General features: G+C 36.1%; 1 protein-coding gene across 7 annotated transcripts in view; it reads left to right on the top strand.

Moving 5' to 3' along the window:
• The first annotated feature begins 6516 nt into the window (after positions 1-6516).
• LOC127944769 (calmodulin-binding transcription activator 1-like) overlaps positions 6517-13998 on the top strand; it is a 355510-nt gene continuing 348028 nt past the window's right edge. For 3 of the 7 annotated variants that reach the window (XM_052541008.1, XM_052541007.1, XM_052541006.1), the window contains exons 1-2: positions 6517-6705; positions 10250-10351. In XM_052541008.1, the coding sequence (XP_052396968.1) occupies positions 6681-6705; positions 10250-10351 (127 nt within the window). In that variant the 5' untranslated portion in view covers positions 6517-6680. The remainder of the gene's footprint in view (positions 6706-10249; positions 10352-13998) is intronic. The other 4 variants (XM_052541009.1, XM_052541005.1, XM_052541004.1 and 1 more) reach the window with 2 other exon arrangements.

The raw sequence follows: 13998 nt of genomic DNA, 5'->3' as shown, positions 1-13998 counted from the left end.
ACCTTCAGCTCCTCTGTATTGTTTGTCAGATGTTACTTATCATCCTCTTCACAATAACCCATATATACTCTGTGAGGTTCAAGTCAGGTGAGTTGGCTGGCCAATCAAGCACAGTAATATAATGTTCATCAAACCACTTGAAAGTGGTTTTGGCACTGTGAGCAGGTGCTAAAGTCCTGCTGGGAAAGGAAATCAGTATCTCCATAAAGCTTGTCAGCAGATGGAAGCATAAAGTGCTCCAAAATCTCCTGGTAGATGGCTGTATTGACTTAGGACTTGATAAAACACAATGGACCAACACCAGCAGATGTCACGGCACCCAAATAATCTCTGAAATTCACACTGGAATTTAAGCAGCTTGGATTCTGTGCATCTCCAGTCTTCCTCCAGACTCCAGACCTTTCCAAAAGAAATGCTACATTTCATTTCATCTGAAAAGAGGACTTTGGAAAACTGAGTAACAGTCCAGTCCTTTTTCTCCTGACCTCAGGTGAAATGCTTTGACATTTTTCCTTCCAGTCAACTTTCTATAAATATATATTGATACAGCACTCTATGAACAGCCAGACCTTTCAGCAATGACCTTCTGTGGCTTACCCTCTTTGTGCAGGGTGTTAATGATTGTCTTCTGGACAACTGTTCAGACATTAGTATTTCCCATAATTGTGGTTGCATGTTCTTAACTAGCACAAGAGGTTCCCAATATTTATAGTTCAGTTCAGTTTATTTATATAGCACATTTAAAAACAACCATGGTTGACCAAAGTGCTTAACAATGTCTAGAAAAGAAAACTAGAGAGTCACATACAAATAAAACAAATACAGTAAAAACATACCAATGTCACAGCTCAGCTTGATATAAAAGCCAAGGAATACAAGTGTGTCTTAAGAAATGACTTAAAAATTCCAACAGTCTGAGCAGTTCTTATGTGTACAGGTAAACTATTCCACAAATTAGGTGCCACCACTGAAAAAGCCCGGTCACCTTTATTTTTTAACTTAGTTCTTGGAACACTGAGGAGCACCTGACTGGATGACCTCAATGCTTTAACGGGGGCATGGACATGTAAAAGCTCTGATAAATACGCAGGCGCCAACCCATTTAAGATCTTAAAAACAAACAATAAAATCTTGAAATCAATCCTGAAGCGGACAGGAAGCCAGTGTAGTGAAGCTAGGACAGGGCTAATGTGCTCATACTTTTTAGTCCCAGTCAAAAGCCGAGCTGCTGCATTTTGGACTAACTGTAAGCGTTGAAGAGATGACTTATCCAGACCAACATATAAAGAGTTACAGTAGTCTAGTCTAGATGTTATAAAAGCATGAATTACACTTTCAAACTCCTTACGTGGCAGGTAGGGCTTGACTTTAGCTAACAGTCTTAGTTGAAAGAAACTGGCTTTTACAACAGAACTAATCTGTTTTTCAAATTTAAAAGCACTGTCAAAAATCACACCGAGATTCTTGGTAAATGGACGAACAAATAACCCTAAACTAATATTATACTCAAAATTAATCAAACTAATCAAGCTCAAAATGGAATATTCACTTTTTTATTTGAAATCCTTAATTTAGAATTTTCATGTAAACTGTAAATCATAACCATCAGAGTTAAAACAAACAACAAACAAAAACCTGTTGAATTCTACAATTTAAGAAAATTTGGTTAAAAAATATATATACTTACAAAAAATATAGACCTATTCCATGATATTCACATTTTTTGAGATGCACCTGTATGTATGCGGACCCAGTACCCTCATTCGTGGTCATTGGGGGTTGTGGCTAAAAGGTATACAGCAAAAACCAGAAGCTAACAATAAATATAATTTTCTACCTTTTAGATTGTTTTATTAACGTCTAAACCTACCACAACCCTAAACCTACCCCTTACAATAATGCAAAAATAATAATTGTTGTACAGTGTGAGAAAAATTATGTTATATTGATGTGTGCATGACCAGCAGTTTTTGCTGTATCCCTTCGAGCCATAACCGTCATTGTGCTTTACTATTTGTGTACTCCAGTGATCGTCAAAGTTTAGCTCACACCCTAATCAAACACCAATCAACACAATTTGAGGACCACTGGTCTTACTTCCACAACACATTTCCTTCCTGTAGGACAGGGTTCACACCAATGGCATGTGTCTTATCCACTGCGCCAACACCACCCAGTTAGCTTGTAGTATTTTTTTCTAATTTGAGTGTATGGGTAGGCTTTCGTGGGAAATTCTAGCGTGCTGCTGCGTCATTACGTCATGTCTGTAAGCATAAAGAAGTTGTCCTGGCCACAAGTCTATGGAATGTGAGGATCCTGCAGGTGGATGATCGTTTATAGCCTTTTCTAACAGCAGCTAGAATAATTAAATGTACCATTTTGATTACGGATTGTAATCCAGAAGAGATTATGTGTTTGTGAAACACATGTGAATGAAATTAAATTAAATTAAATCAAATAATGTGCTTCTGATTACAGATAGACTGGGATTACACACAATTTGCATTTTAAAAACAACCAGTTTGAATGGAAAATAATTTTCCTTTTTGGTAAATTTTTTTTTTTTTTTTTTTTGTGATCAACATTTTTATTGCTTTCCAAAGGGGGTGGTGGGGGGGGGGGGGGGGGGGGGGGGGTTACAGACATATCCAAAATCATATGCAACTATATGGAAAAAAAATAAAATAAATAAAAACATCACAATGGTAAAACAGTGCATAAAATCACAGAGACATGTTCGGCAGGTGTATCACAACTATGATTGCCTAGCTGTTGACTCTGGTCCAAGAGATTATCTTAGATGAAAAGGAGTTCCAAGCTTGTACAGTTACTGGTCGCGCCTTATTAAGTCGTGCAGTTGTATGTTCAAGGTCTACAATGTTGACAAGACCAGAACGATTTCATACACATATCCGGAAAGAACCAGTTTTTCAAAATTGTTTTCTTTGCAGAGGTAAACCAAGCATATACCATTTTGAGCTGAATTTGCTTTAGATTTATATCTGAATTATCATTAAAGAGACAGAATCCAGGATTGGGAACATAAAAAATGTCAAGTATGGGTTAAACTAATTTCTTGATATGAAATTTGAGTGGTATGACAATTAGAGATTAGACTGTACAGAAATTTACATCTACTACTATATTCACATAGTCATGTAATGCTGATGTTGTTAACATTAAATATTTGACGATAAATTATTAAGTATAATTATATAAAAAAGTATAATTTGCACGGTTTAATGAGATACAAGCTGATTTAGATTAAATCACCATTGGCAGTGTGATTTATTGTAATGCTTTTTTCCTCAGTTGGTCAGAACAAACGTGGCAGACTTGCTACTTACTTGTTCAGATGACCATATCTGTTGAAAATTCTTATTTGGGTCATATATTCCAAGACGTAGGCTAGAACCTGTGATTGCAAAGTACAGTAAATACCCACTCTGTTGTAGTGAGTACACAAACACTCCTCAAAACATTAGATTCATCTGCGCTGGAGCCGAGCTGCCTCACAACCCACGTAAGGAAGATATTGTGCTGAAGTTGCTGAGCTTTGGCATTTTTCTGACCTGAGACAGTCTTGCAGTTTCTCCCTATTGAATGCACTCGCTCTCAAGATGACAAGACTGCAAGTGTAGGTATTGTGATTGCAATGTACTGTAAACTTCAGTATGGTTGGTGCGACATTACAGAATATCCATAAAGATTATAGAGATAATAAATACATTCCAACTGTGGACTTAAAAGATGTTTATTAGACTTTTATTCACTCATTTTATGCATCCAAAATAGTTTAATTTAAATTAATAATTCAGTTTAAAAAGTCAAACGGCGCCCTCTTTTGTTTTTAATCAACATTCAGTTACTTAATGAGCTGTAGTTCACTTCAGACCCAAAAGCTCAGTTCTATTAGTGTTAGAAAAAGAAAGAAAGAAAGAAAGAAAGAAAGAAAGAAAGAAAGAAAAAAGGTTTCCATTAATAAGTAAGTGTCATGTCAGTATTGGAATCTTTAAGTAACCAGTCCACTTGGATTTTAACCACATCAACTCTGGGGTCCAATATTGCATATGCCTAATTCTCAAAAAGAAACAAAATAACAGCTGAAGTAGTTAATTACAGATAAAAGTAGAGAAGAAATTATTGTGACAAGACAAATGGATGGAGACAAAGATGTTTGTGTGTGATGTAATGGTAATTAAATAGCGAAATCGTCTGTGAAGACCTCTGTGTGATGCCATGTGTGATCCTGGCAAGAATAGATTGCAGATGTTCCATAAGGAATTGTGCTGTAGTATAATTTTCAGTCCCTTAGAGAATTCAAATGCCTTAAAAGCTGTAGTACCAAAATTTTTCAAGAGCTTCATGTATTATTGTTAGCCTTCTGAACACGTTCTAATTCTAAATAAAACCATATATATATATATATATATATATATATATATATATATATATATATATATATATATATATACATATACACTGTAAAAAATAAGTGTAATTTTAACTGTAAAATTTTGTAAAAACGCTACGGAAAAAAACTGATAATAGGTTTACAGTAAGTTCCCGTACTATATACAGGGAAAAACTGTAAAAGATCTAACAAAGCATTTAATGTAAATTTACAGTAAAATTCTGTTAATTATACAGCTTTTAGAAGTAAAAAAAGAACAAATCAATGTATAATTTACAGTCTAAAACTGTAAACTGATATTCCCAGAATTCCCTGCGTGACACTCCACGTTTGAAAGTATTTTGTTTAAATAATCATGTTTTTAAATAGTTCTTGTTATCAGTTATGTACATTTGAGCTTTATGTTACATCTTCTGTTGCTTTATGAAAGTTTTTTGCATTATTTAAGTATCACGTGTGTTACCATGATGGTGTTTTGTGTTTCCATAAATGTGCACCTTCTATATGTTAATATATACTTCTGCTTGTGGTGAAGCTACTTGTGATGAGCTTTGATACTTCATGTGGCTTTCTCTTATACAGTACCATCTTTATTATTATGGTGGTTGTCAGTATTTTCAAGGTACAAAACAGATTTAATTTTGTGTGTTGTTGAATTTACTGGTTTATATTCACATTTTCTTGTTTGTAAATTACAGCTTTATATTGTAAAATTAACAGTTTTTGACGTAAATGTGTTTACAGTTTTCTGTATTTTTACAAAATTATTCTGGCAACCACAGCTGGCAAAAAGTTTTTGTAAAAACAACAAGAAATTTTTTACAGTGTATATATATATATATATATACAGAACACAGAATTTGATTTATTCAGTCCACAATGAAATAAAAGCCACAATGTTATGTTTATTCCATCACAAGATGTTTCGTCTGATAGACTGGACCGAATGTTTTCTCCACGGGTCATTTAGAATATTTTATCCAATACAAGATTTTTTTTAATATATATTCGACAATGAGCAGATAAGGATTTAGAAAGCACTCATGTTATCAAGCAACTGTAACCAATAAAGATGACGCTTTAATGATAACATTTCATAGCGGGTATTCGCTGCGGGCAGAGATGCATTTAAGCCATTATCTGTGTGCTCAATGCAATTAACGAATGCTTAATCTAGCGAATAATTAATCAGCTGGGGTATAATGCGACTTCCATATTCCTAAACGCAGTTTTGAGGTTTTCTAGGCAATTCAGATTGGACCCAGACCACAGCATTATGCATTTGGAATTGGAACTGGAACTGGCTGTCAGAAACTGTTTCTCTGGCAAGCACAGCAGTGTAGGATACTTTTCGGATACTTACAGTGAACCAAAAGACATTTTGGAGGTCTGGGGTGCTATAGTTTTCGTGAAAGCGCACTGTGACAGTAGAACGCTGCTGCCACCTGGAGCTGTCCGTTCAGCACCATGGCGCAGCATTTCAGCGCGTTCAGCCCAAACGTTGCTTTATCTTCAAGGTTAACCTTTGGATTGCTTTAAATTTATAATAATGACATACATTGTTTTAGCAACACAAAAAAGCTGTTTTGTGTGGATTTGTAAAAATAAGTAAATTGTAAATATGTTTTCATAATTGTTATAAAACACCCATTAAACGTGTCACATTGATCTCTGCCATTTTACGTGATTTCATGAGTTTTCAGGTCAGTTTCATGCATTTAATGCTTAAATTCAAAGTGTTCGATAGTTAAGTTTTAAATTTGGGTATATTTTTTTTTCAGCGCCTTGGTAGCAGAGCTATGATATGAATAAAGGCCATCACCTTTTATATAGCCTATATAAAAAACCTATACATAACGCATACATAGCATTACTTAAATTGCTGACGAATGAAACGTCAACGCAAAAAGCTCAGAAAAATAAGTTTTTCTGCCTTTGAATTTAGTAACTTGAAACATTTCATTTGCACGCGAACGTCTCACGAGCGCTCACTTTGGATTGGATCGGTTCTTCTTAAGGTGTATTTACACATCACGCTTCACCCAATGATTCTCAGAGACACTTCGAAGGGGAGGATGTTTGCTTTACTCTCACAAGCCATTTTAGAACAACATGGTCAGTCATAGTTCGACAGCCAATCGTGAGTGCGCTCTGGCTGGACTTGCCTCTGCCTCGCCAGTCCCTTCTCGTGCTGCTGTCCTCGGCGTGAACGCGCGTGGTACCCAACGCTCGTGAAGAGGAGGAGGATGTGGCGCGCGGAGGGGAAATGGCTGCCGAAAACAAGCCGGAAGGTAAGTCAGAAACATCGGGGATATTTTTATACTTGTAGGACAAGAGTGTGCGTGGGGAAAAATTTGGAGGCAGGCAGAAAAGAACCGCCAGTTGTGAACCGTGAAGCTTTTGGGATTGTAAAGGCTCTGTGTTTATCCTTACACACTCGTTATTCGCGCACGGAGACATCACATCACCCTAGCCAGCATCGGTAGCTAGCCAGCAGTGCTCATCACAGATATTTAAAAACTAGCTGGAGCGAAAGCGCGAGCGCCTCTGAAATTTCAAAAATCCGTCTCGCGCTCCGTTTCCTTCAGCCTAACGGTCGCGCTCAAAGCAAAACTTGTGAGCCGCAACGACTGTCGATTTCTAACTTCTTTTTTCGATTCATCAAGCTTCCTCGGTTGCGTAAATTGTTTCTGAGTCGGCGGGGATAGAGTTCTGGAGACCGTATTTGACCGAAAACTACCTTACAGCCACGACTCAAAGAAGTACTGCTGGTAAGCTAGTTTAATAGTAGATTTTTTCTCTCTCAGTCACTTTCTCGTGTTCATAGACTCCTACTTAACTTAACTTACCTTCTTATTAGGTTTTGTGATATGTTGTCAAATCAATTTCATTTTTAAGTTTGCTTCAAGGACGCATTTTTCCATATCAGTTTGGCCCCTTTATAGTAGATACATATAATCAGCAGTTTAAATCTCTGAACTAGATTCCTGTATAACAGAAGAGTCTGATATTTCCAGATCAGGACCTTTATAGAACCTATGGAATGTGGCTACAATAACGCAAAATTTAAATTTATTTTTTAAGCCATGAAGAATAAAATTAAAATAATTTTATTGAAGATTATACATAAGAATTTATTTTTAACACTGTTTCGAATACTTTTTAGATTTGTCTCTCGAATGAATAAGGCAACAAGAGTTGGTTTCACTCTGAGACACTCTAATAGAGTTGAAAATATTGCATGTCCACAGCATGTCGCTGCTAAATTTGGCTGAAATACGATAAAAAAGACTAATTATTAGTTTTGGGAAATCGTCAATTATAGTTGCGAGGATTTTGTGTGTGTGTGTAATTCACCTTCAGTGTGAGATCAAAGTTAAATAATTGGTCTATTGACCACAAGGTGGCGACATTGAGTTATAATAAACTTTATTTGGGGAAATCGTGATAACATAACTTGAAAAAAAAAAGATTGGCTAAAACAAATATAAAAAAATACAGTCTATAATCATTTTGATAGTTAACACTTTAGTCTCTAGGGAACATTTAAAGACAATACAATGAGTTGATAAATCATGGTGTGGTGAAAAACTACATTTTCGTTATGCTGAATAGCCTAGTAGAAGGTGAAAGATAAGTTTGATTATAAAACCTCACTTTTGTGTAGTAAATTGTGCATATTGAGAAACTATAGATATAATAAATTATCCTAATACAAAGTAACATTAAAACATGACTCCAGACAAACCCGGGGCTCTGAACATATATAAATCCACAAGGGGGTGGTATTGAGCTTCTTAAATGCCCACTGTTATATGTTTAACACCGTGACAGCTAAGAATACAAGCATTACCATAAAGATAAATCTGTGTTTGTTTTCAAAACAGCACTCAGGCTAACTACCTAAACTAGCTCTCTCTTAGTGTATGAATGTGGGTGTGTGCATGTGTTTGTCAATCTCTGCATGTATGTGTGTGGATTTCAGATGCAAACACAACCAGCCTTGAAACATGTCTCGGACTGGCCTGCTTCCTGTCAATGCATCTCAGAAGCTAAGAGTTTTTTAGAAACCCCGACTTGTGGCTCCCTTTGCAGAACAGGCTTGGTTATTTTTGTCATGCTTGTCAGGTCAATGTATGGGGGAGGAGCTAGTGTTCCACACCTCCGTATTAATATAGAGTGCTCTGCACCATATAGCTACAACTAAATTCAGAGTCCTATATAGCCAGCAGTATGTTATATTTAATATCTAGGCCTACACACTTTCAGTATGTAGTTTGCCATTATACGTGTTGCATGACATTAATTTTAGCACTTATAGTAGCCTGTATTTCAACCTTTTGTCCTTGAAGCATTTAAAATGTTTGCATAGAGCATGGTTCTCCAGGGCCTTATTATTTGGCAAGGTTTTTTGCACATAAGGACAGGCTGTTCTTAGCTGGAGGCTGCTATGAAAACATGGTTAATGTCTCACACACCCCATAGAGCTCTTCTGTCTCCTGATATGCCCCAGCTCATTTTTTAGATTGCCAGGAACTGGGACTGTGCCTATAGAAGGTGATTATGGTGGATTGCGATGTGCAAGGGAACCGAACATTATATATATATATATATATATATATATATAAATATACTGTATATAAAAGGACATGAGAGTCAGTAAATGATAACAACATATTATGATTTTAAAGTAAACTATGGTATATATCATTTCAAATTGCTCTGAACATATTTTTATATTTGATTTTTTTTTCTTCACAAAGAGTGCTGTTTATCAAAACAACTGACTATTTATAGAAGGAAGGATACAAGCTCTCCAAAGAGGGATTTATGACATATTTAGCCATTATGTAGAACATTTACTTTTAAAGATCTCTGCATAGGCATTTTACGCAGATCTTTTGCCACAGTTCTATGAAGAATATGCTTTGATGTTTTTTTTTTTTTTTTTTTTGATTGAATTAGTGAATGGCAGGGATAGATGGAAATGCCACTTCTTCCTGGGGAGTCGTGACAGATTCTTTCAGCTTGTCTCGATCCTTCCCTACCTGCCTCACACAGAAACACACATTAACTTCATCGATTGGTGTAGCTTACTAAAATTGAGCCTTAACAAACATCCCTGTGACTACAATGAATTTGATTGCTGCCCTCATTGCTTCTTGTTTAGGGGCTGTTTCTTGACAGATGTATCAGTATGACTGAAAAGTGAAAAAATAAAATAAAACCGGGCAAACATGCTCAACACACCAGGTAATTTTGAACAAACCAGTTAGCTTTGGAGTTACTACCATATGTACAGTGGTCTAGATTGTTTTTTCTCTTGGCAGTGTAACACTTCTAGCCATTAACAGCTGGAGCCATTTATGATACTTTATTATAGTTAATGAAATGTGCATGTGGTCTTAAGTTACAAGGGAACAGAGTGCTTTTATATTCCTCATCCATACCCCTGCCTGCAAATGAAACTGCATTTCCTCCCGACAAGGCAGCACCTAAGGCCAAAGTAATCCCTTTAAATGCAACCCTGAATGTGCTTGATAAAAAAGGGGGAGAAGCAAATGTGCACACTGAACTTTGAGGCCGAATGGTGCATATTGTTCAGTAGAGGTGTTCTTCAGCATGGGGATGGACATATTTGGGATGCATGGCCTTGCTTTTGGGAGGGAGACTGAGGTTTGGCAGGCATGACATTGCTGACCCTGGTACACATTCTTATAAATTCCTGCTATGTGCATGGGGGAAATAAAGACTAAGAAAAAGTTGTATATCCGGGAATATGTACTTTTCCCAGAATTCTTTTTTTTTTCTCCATTCTCTTTTGGCTTCCTGAAGGACTGAAGAAAATCCGTAATCCGGATCGAATGTACAGATCAGCTGTGTGTTATTCAGCCCATGCTCCTCCTAAGAGTGTCAGTGATGACACAGAGACTAACAGTAAGAGCTGCTTATTAATATTGCATTCGTGGCATTGCTCGAAGGGGCCACTTTTTGCCTAATCTATTATTCATCCATCGATTCATTTATTTACCTCTTGATTTCATTTGTCATTCTCTTCTCACCTTGGGACTTCTTGTTGGGGCTTTATATGATGATTGACCAATCAGTGCTTTGACGGGGGTATGTTGTCAATATTAGATGTTTTGTTAGTAACTGAAAGTGACTGTGGGTAAGATCTGGTACACCTTGGCTGTGTAAACAATGAAAAGCTTCGGGAGTGACAACCATTTAAATGGAAGTGAATCCACTGAATTACATTTTGTGTGTGTAAAGAACAGAACTGACTCTGAAATTTCCATGATTGACACCGTGGTAAACATAACAACATCCTGAAATATCGCACATTCGATAGCCGCTATTTTTGGCCATAGTAATAGTACAGTGACCAAAGGATTTTTATGTTTAACAACTTTACCTAAACCACTGTCGACAAAACCGTCATGTTTTGTTTTGGGAAAGCTGTTTCACACACAGTGTGCTCTTGAAGTGTTGCCATGTTAACTTTTTCTTTGTTTGGGCTCACCAGATAACATTTATGGAATTAATACAATAGGCTGGTTCATGTCTTGAACATTTTGGTCTTATTTCCAAGATATAGTTTTTGGATTTATTTACATTTATTATGGGCTTGTTCTTTTTTGCTTTTTTCTGGCAACACAAATGAGTCTAGACATTTTACATAAGACATTAATAATTAGTTAGAGGTACAATTTGTAAGATATTTGCAGTAAAATATCCAAAAACCACTAGGCTAGTGTTATATATTTTGTCCAACTGATTACTAACGCTATCTCTAATGTTTTCAACTACTTGTAAATCATGAGAAAATTCCCATTCTAAACAGTGACACGGGGCAGTGCAGTTGCCTGTCAATGACGTTAGTTACCCTTTGCTACCGCCTTTACTGACAAAGAAACCACATGACTACAGTGTCGTGGACAAATGCGGAAGTAGTGTCTAGCGTCCAGCAAACCACTAGCTTCGGCATCCTGTCTCTAGACCCGCGAGGACGCATTTGATCCATAGTCTGATCGTGTCTTTGCATCTGTTAAATCCATGATTTATCTTCCCGTCTGATTGATGGCCATCAGCGGTTGGGTAGAAGACAACAAATCCCATCATTGTTTTGGTAGTGCTCCCTCTCGTGGCAGGTCCTACAACCTGTAAATTTAATTAATAATAATTAATAATTAATAATTAATAACTAATTTAGTTTAGAATGCTCTGCATAGGATTTTTGTAAATGCAGTTCTCACTACCTGAAATATTCAGGACTTAATTCTGTTGTGTTGGTCACTCCCATAAATTACTGAACTCTGTGTACGCGACAGATTTAAGCACTTAAAGGTGAACTGACAACCAAATGTATCTTCAGTGTGTATGTAACCCTTATGTTCAAACTGATAGCATTGGCCTTTGAAAAACATCCATCCAATAGCACAGCAAGACTGAGCTCTACTATTTGTTGAAATTATTTGTCACCACTACTAGACACATTTCCCCTTAGAGTATAAAACATGCATATTTTATGTTGGACTTTAAGCATAACGCATTTGTTGTGGGATCATGTGTATGTTAATACTGCTTGGTGTGTTGTGGAGCTCTTATTACCATAGGAGTGAAACTGTTCTCAAAGTAAAATGAGTAAAATAAATCTTCTCACTTGGCACTTCTGAAAACTTAGTTGATCTATGTAATTAAGACCATTCATTTTTTTTGTGTAAATTTGTAAGTGGAGTTAAATCAGTGTCATCTTCTTGTGAAGATGAAATGATTTCAGGTGGTATGTGTATAGTGAACATTAGGGAAACACCAATGTATTAGCGCTGATATTCATCGGCTGATTTTTTTCTCAATTTACAACCTTCGGCATATAGGTTATATATGGAAAAAGGGTGATATAATAAACTGATGATTAACTGCGTGAAGGCACGGAGCTGTATAATGTCTGTTGCATAATCCTAGCGCTGCTGTCTGGACTTTGATGCTTATCAAATAACAAAAGTCAAAAGATTGCACACTATTTTCATCCTTAAAAATATTCTTGTTTGCAATTCTTGTTGGCTTCACAGAGCAACTGCAGCTTGGGCACCATTTAGTTTTCTTTGAGCCAGGACACACATGCATAACAGCAAATAATACTTCTGCACAATGTTTCTCTTTTTACAACAGAAACTTGAATTCAGCCGGTATTCAGTCTCATACATATTCAGTTTCGGGCTTGAATCGCCAAGGGCTGTCAAAATAGCTGAGAAACTAAATTCATTTTTTTTTACTTAAATATGATCAAAATTCGAATTATATCGTTTTTAAATTCATAATTTCCGTTAGGGTGAAGAAAAGCTTTTTGCTTCTCTTCTGAGGCCTCAAGAGCAAAATATTACTGCACGTTTATTCAAAGCATTAGAATACATGACTGTGAAAAAACAACATAATATTTAAAATAATGTTTATGAACCAATTATTATTAATTAAGTTGCTTAAAGAACTATAAACAAAACAGGGTCATCTATGCATGCATTGTTAAATAAATAAAAAGGGCGGAAAACAAGATAAAAAAGATACTACGTGTAGAGCTCGTCTGCCTTTGAAAGTTGTGTAGACACGGCTGTGCGCGCGGCGAGATGGAATGGAACAAGGACTGTGAAGTACCAGGGCTCATAAGTCAGCTTCCTTAATACACACCTAAAATTCTAATGCAACGCTTTTGCATTCGAATGTGGATTTTTATTTTAAATTCGACGAATATTCGAAGCACAGCCCTAGAAAATCGCCTATGCGATTTTTTGTTGTTGTTGAAATTTAATTGCAAACACAGCCATGTTGAAGCCTGCAGTAAATGTTTTGCATTATGGCAGTCCACTCTGGTTATTGTTTTTCAAAAATGTTGCTCTCCTGTTTGTCATTGTGCACATAACTTCAAGCCAATAAATCATCAGAAATATTGGTCTTTACCAATATATTGAATCTTTACATTCCTCCTGCCTGTTGTCCGTGGATTTACCTATATTTGGTGTTATTTGCCGTATAAAACGTATTTAGACATGCAAAATCGAACACTTGTCACTGAAATCAAACAGGATTTTTTTCACAAAAGTGACAACCCAAGAAAGCAAAGTAAACGGTCTCTCATTTGTAGTTTGCATTGACACGTAGCGGTGGATGCAAGTAAAACAGTATAACAGCACCTAATTTGTTTTTCTCACCTGAAATTCATGCAATAAACATGTTTTTGAGAAATATTTAAATTTGTTTGTGGTCTATATAGCCTGCATCAAAATGAGGTTTACAATTATGCCCCAGAAAGCAAGGGTTGATGACCCAGTCAGTGACGTCACGATATGCTAATTTGTTTAAATTCATACTTACGTCATCACCATCACAAAAAATTTAATTGAAACTTGAAAAAAAAAAATATATATATAGACCGACCTACCGACTTTTTTTTTTATTACTGTTACTGCAAACCAAAATATTTTTAAGGATGGCCTAGTCTTGACTAAATAACTTTTGTAACTTTTCATAAGTGTAGTGTACCTCATCTGAATGTTGACCAAAACTTTACTGATGTTTTAGTAAGTTTA

Source organism: Carassius gibelio, chromosome A23, assembly GCF_023724105.1.
Source record: "Carassius gibelio isolate Cgi1373 ecotype wild population from Czech Republic chromosome A23, carGib1.2-hapl.c, whole genome shotgun sequence".
NCBI lineage: Eukaryota > Metazoa > Chordata > Actinopteri > Cypriniformes > Cyprinidae > Carassius > Carassius gibelio.
The sequence above is the reverse complement of the archived record's forward strand: the minus strand, read 5'-3'. Positions and strand labels throughout refer to the sequence as shown.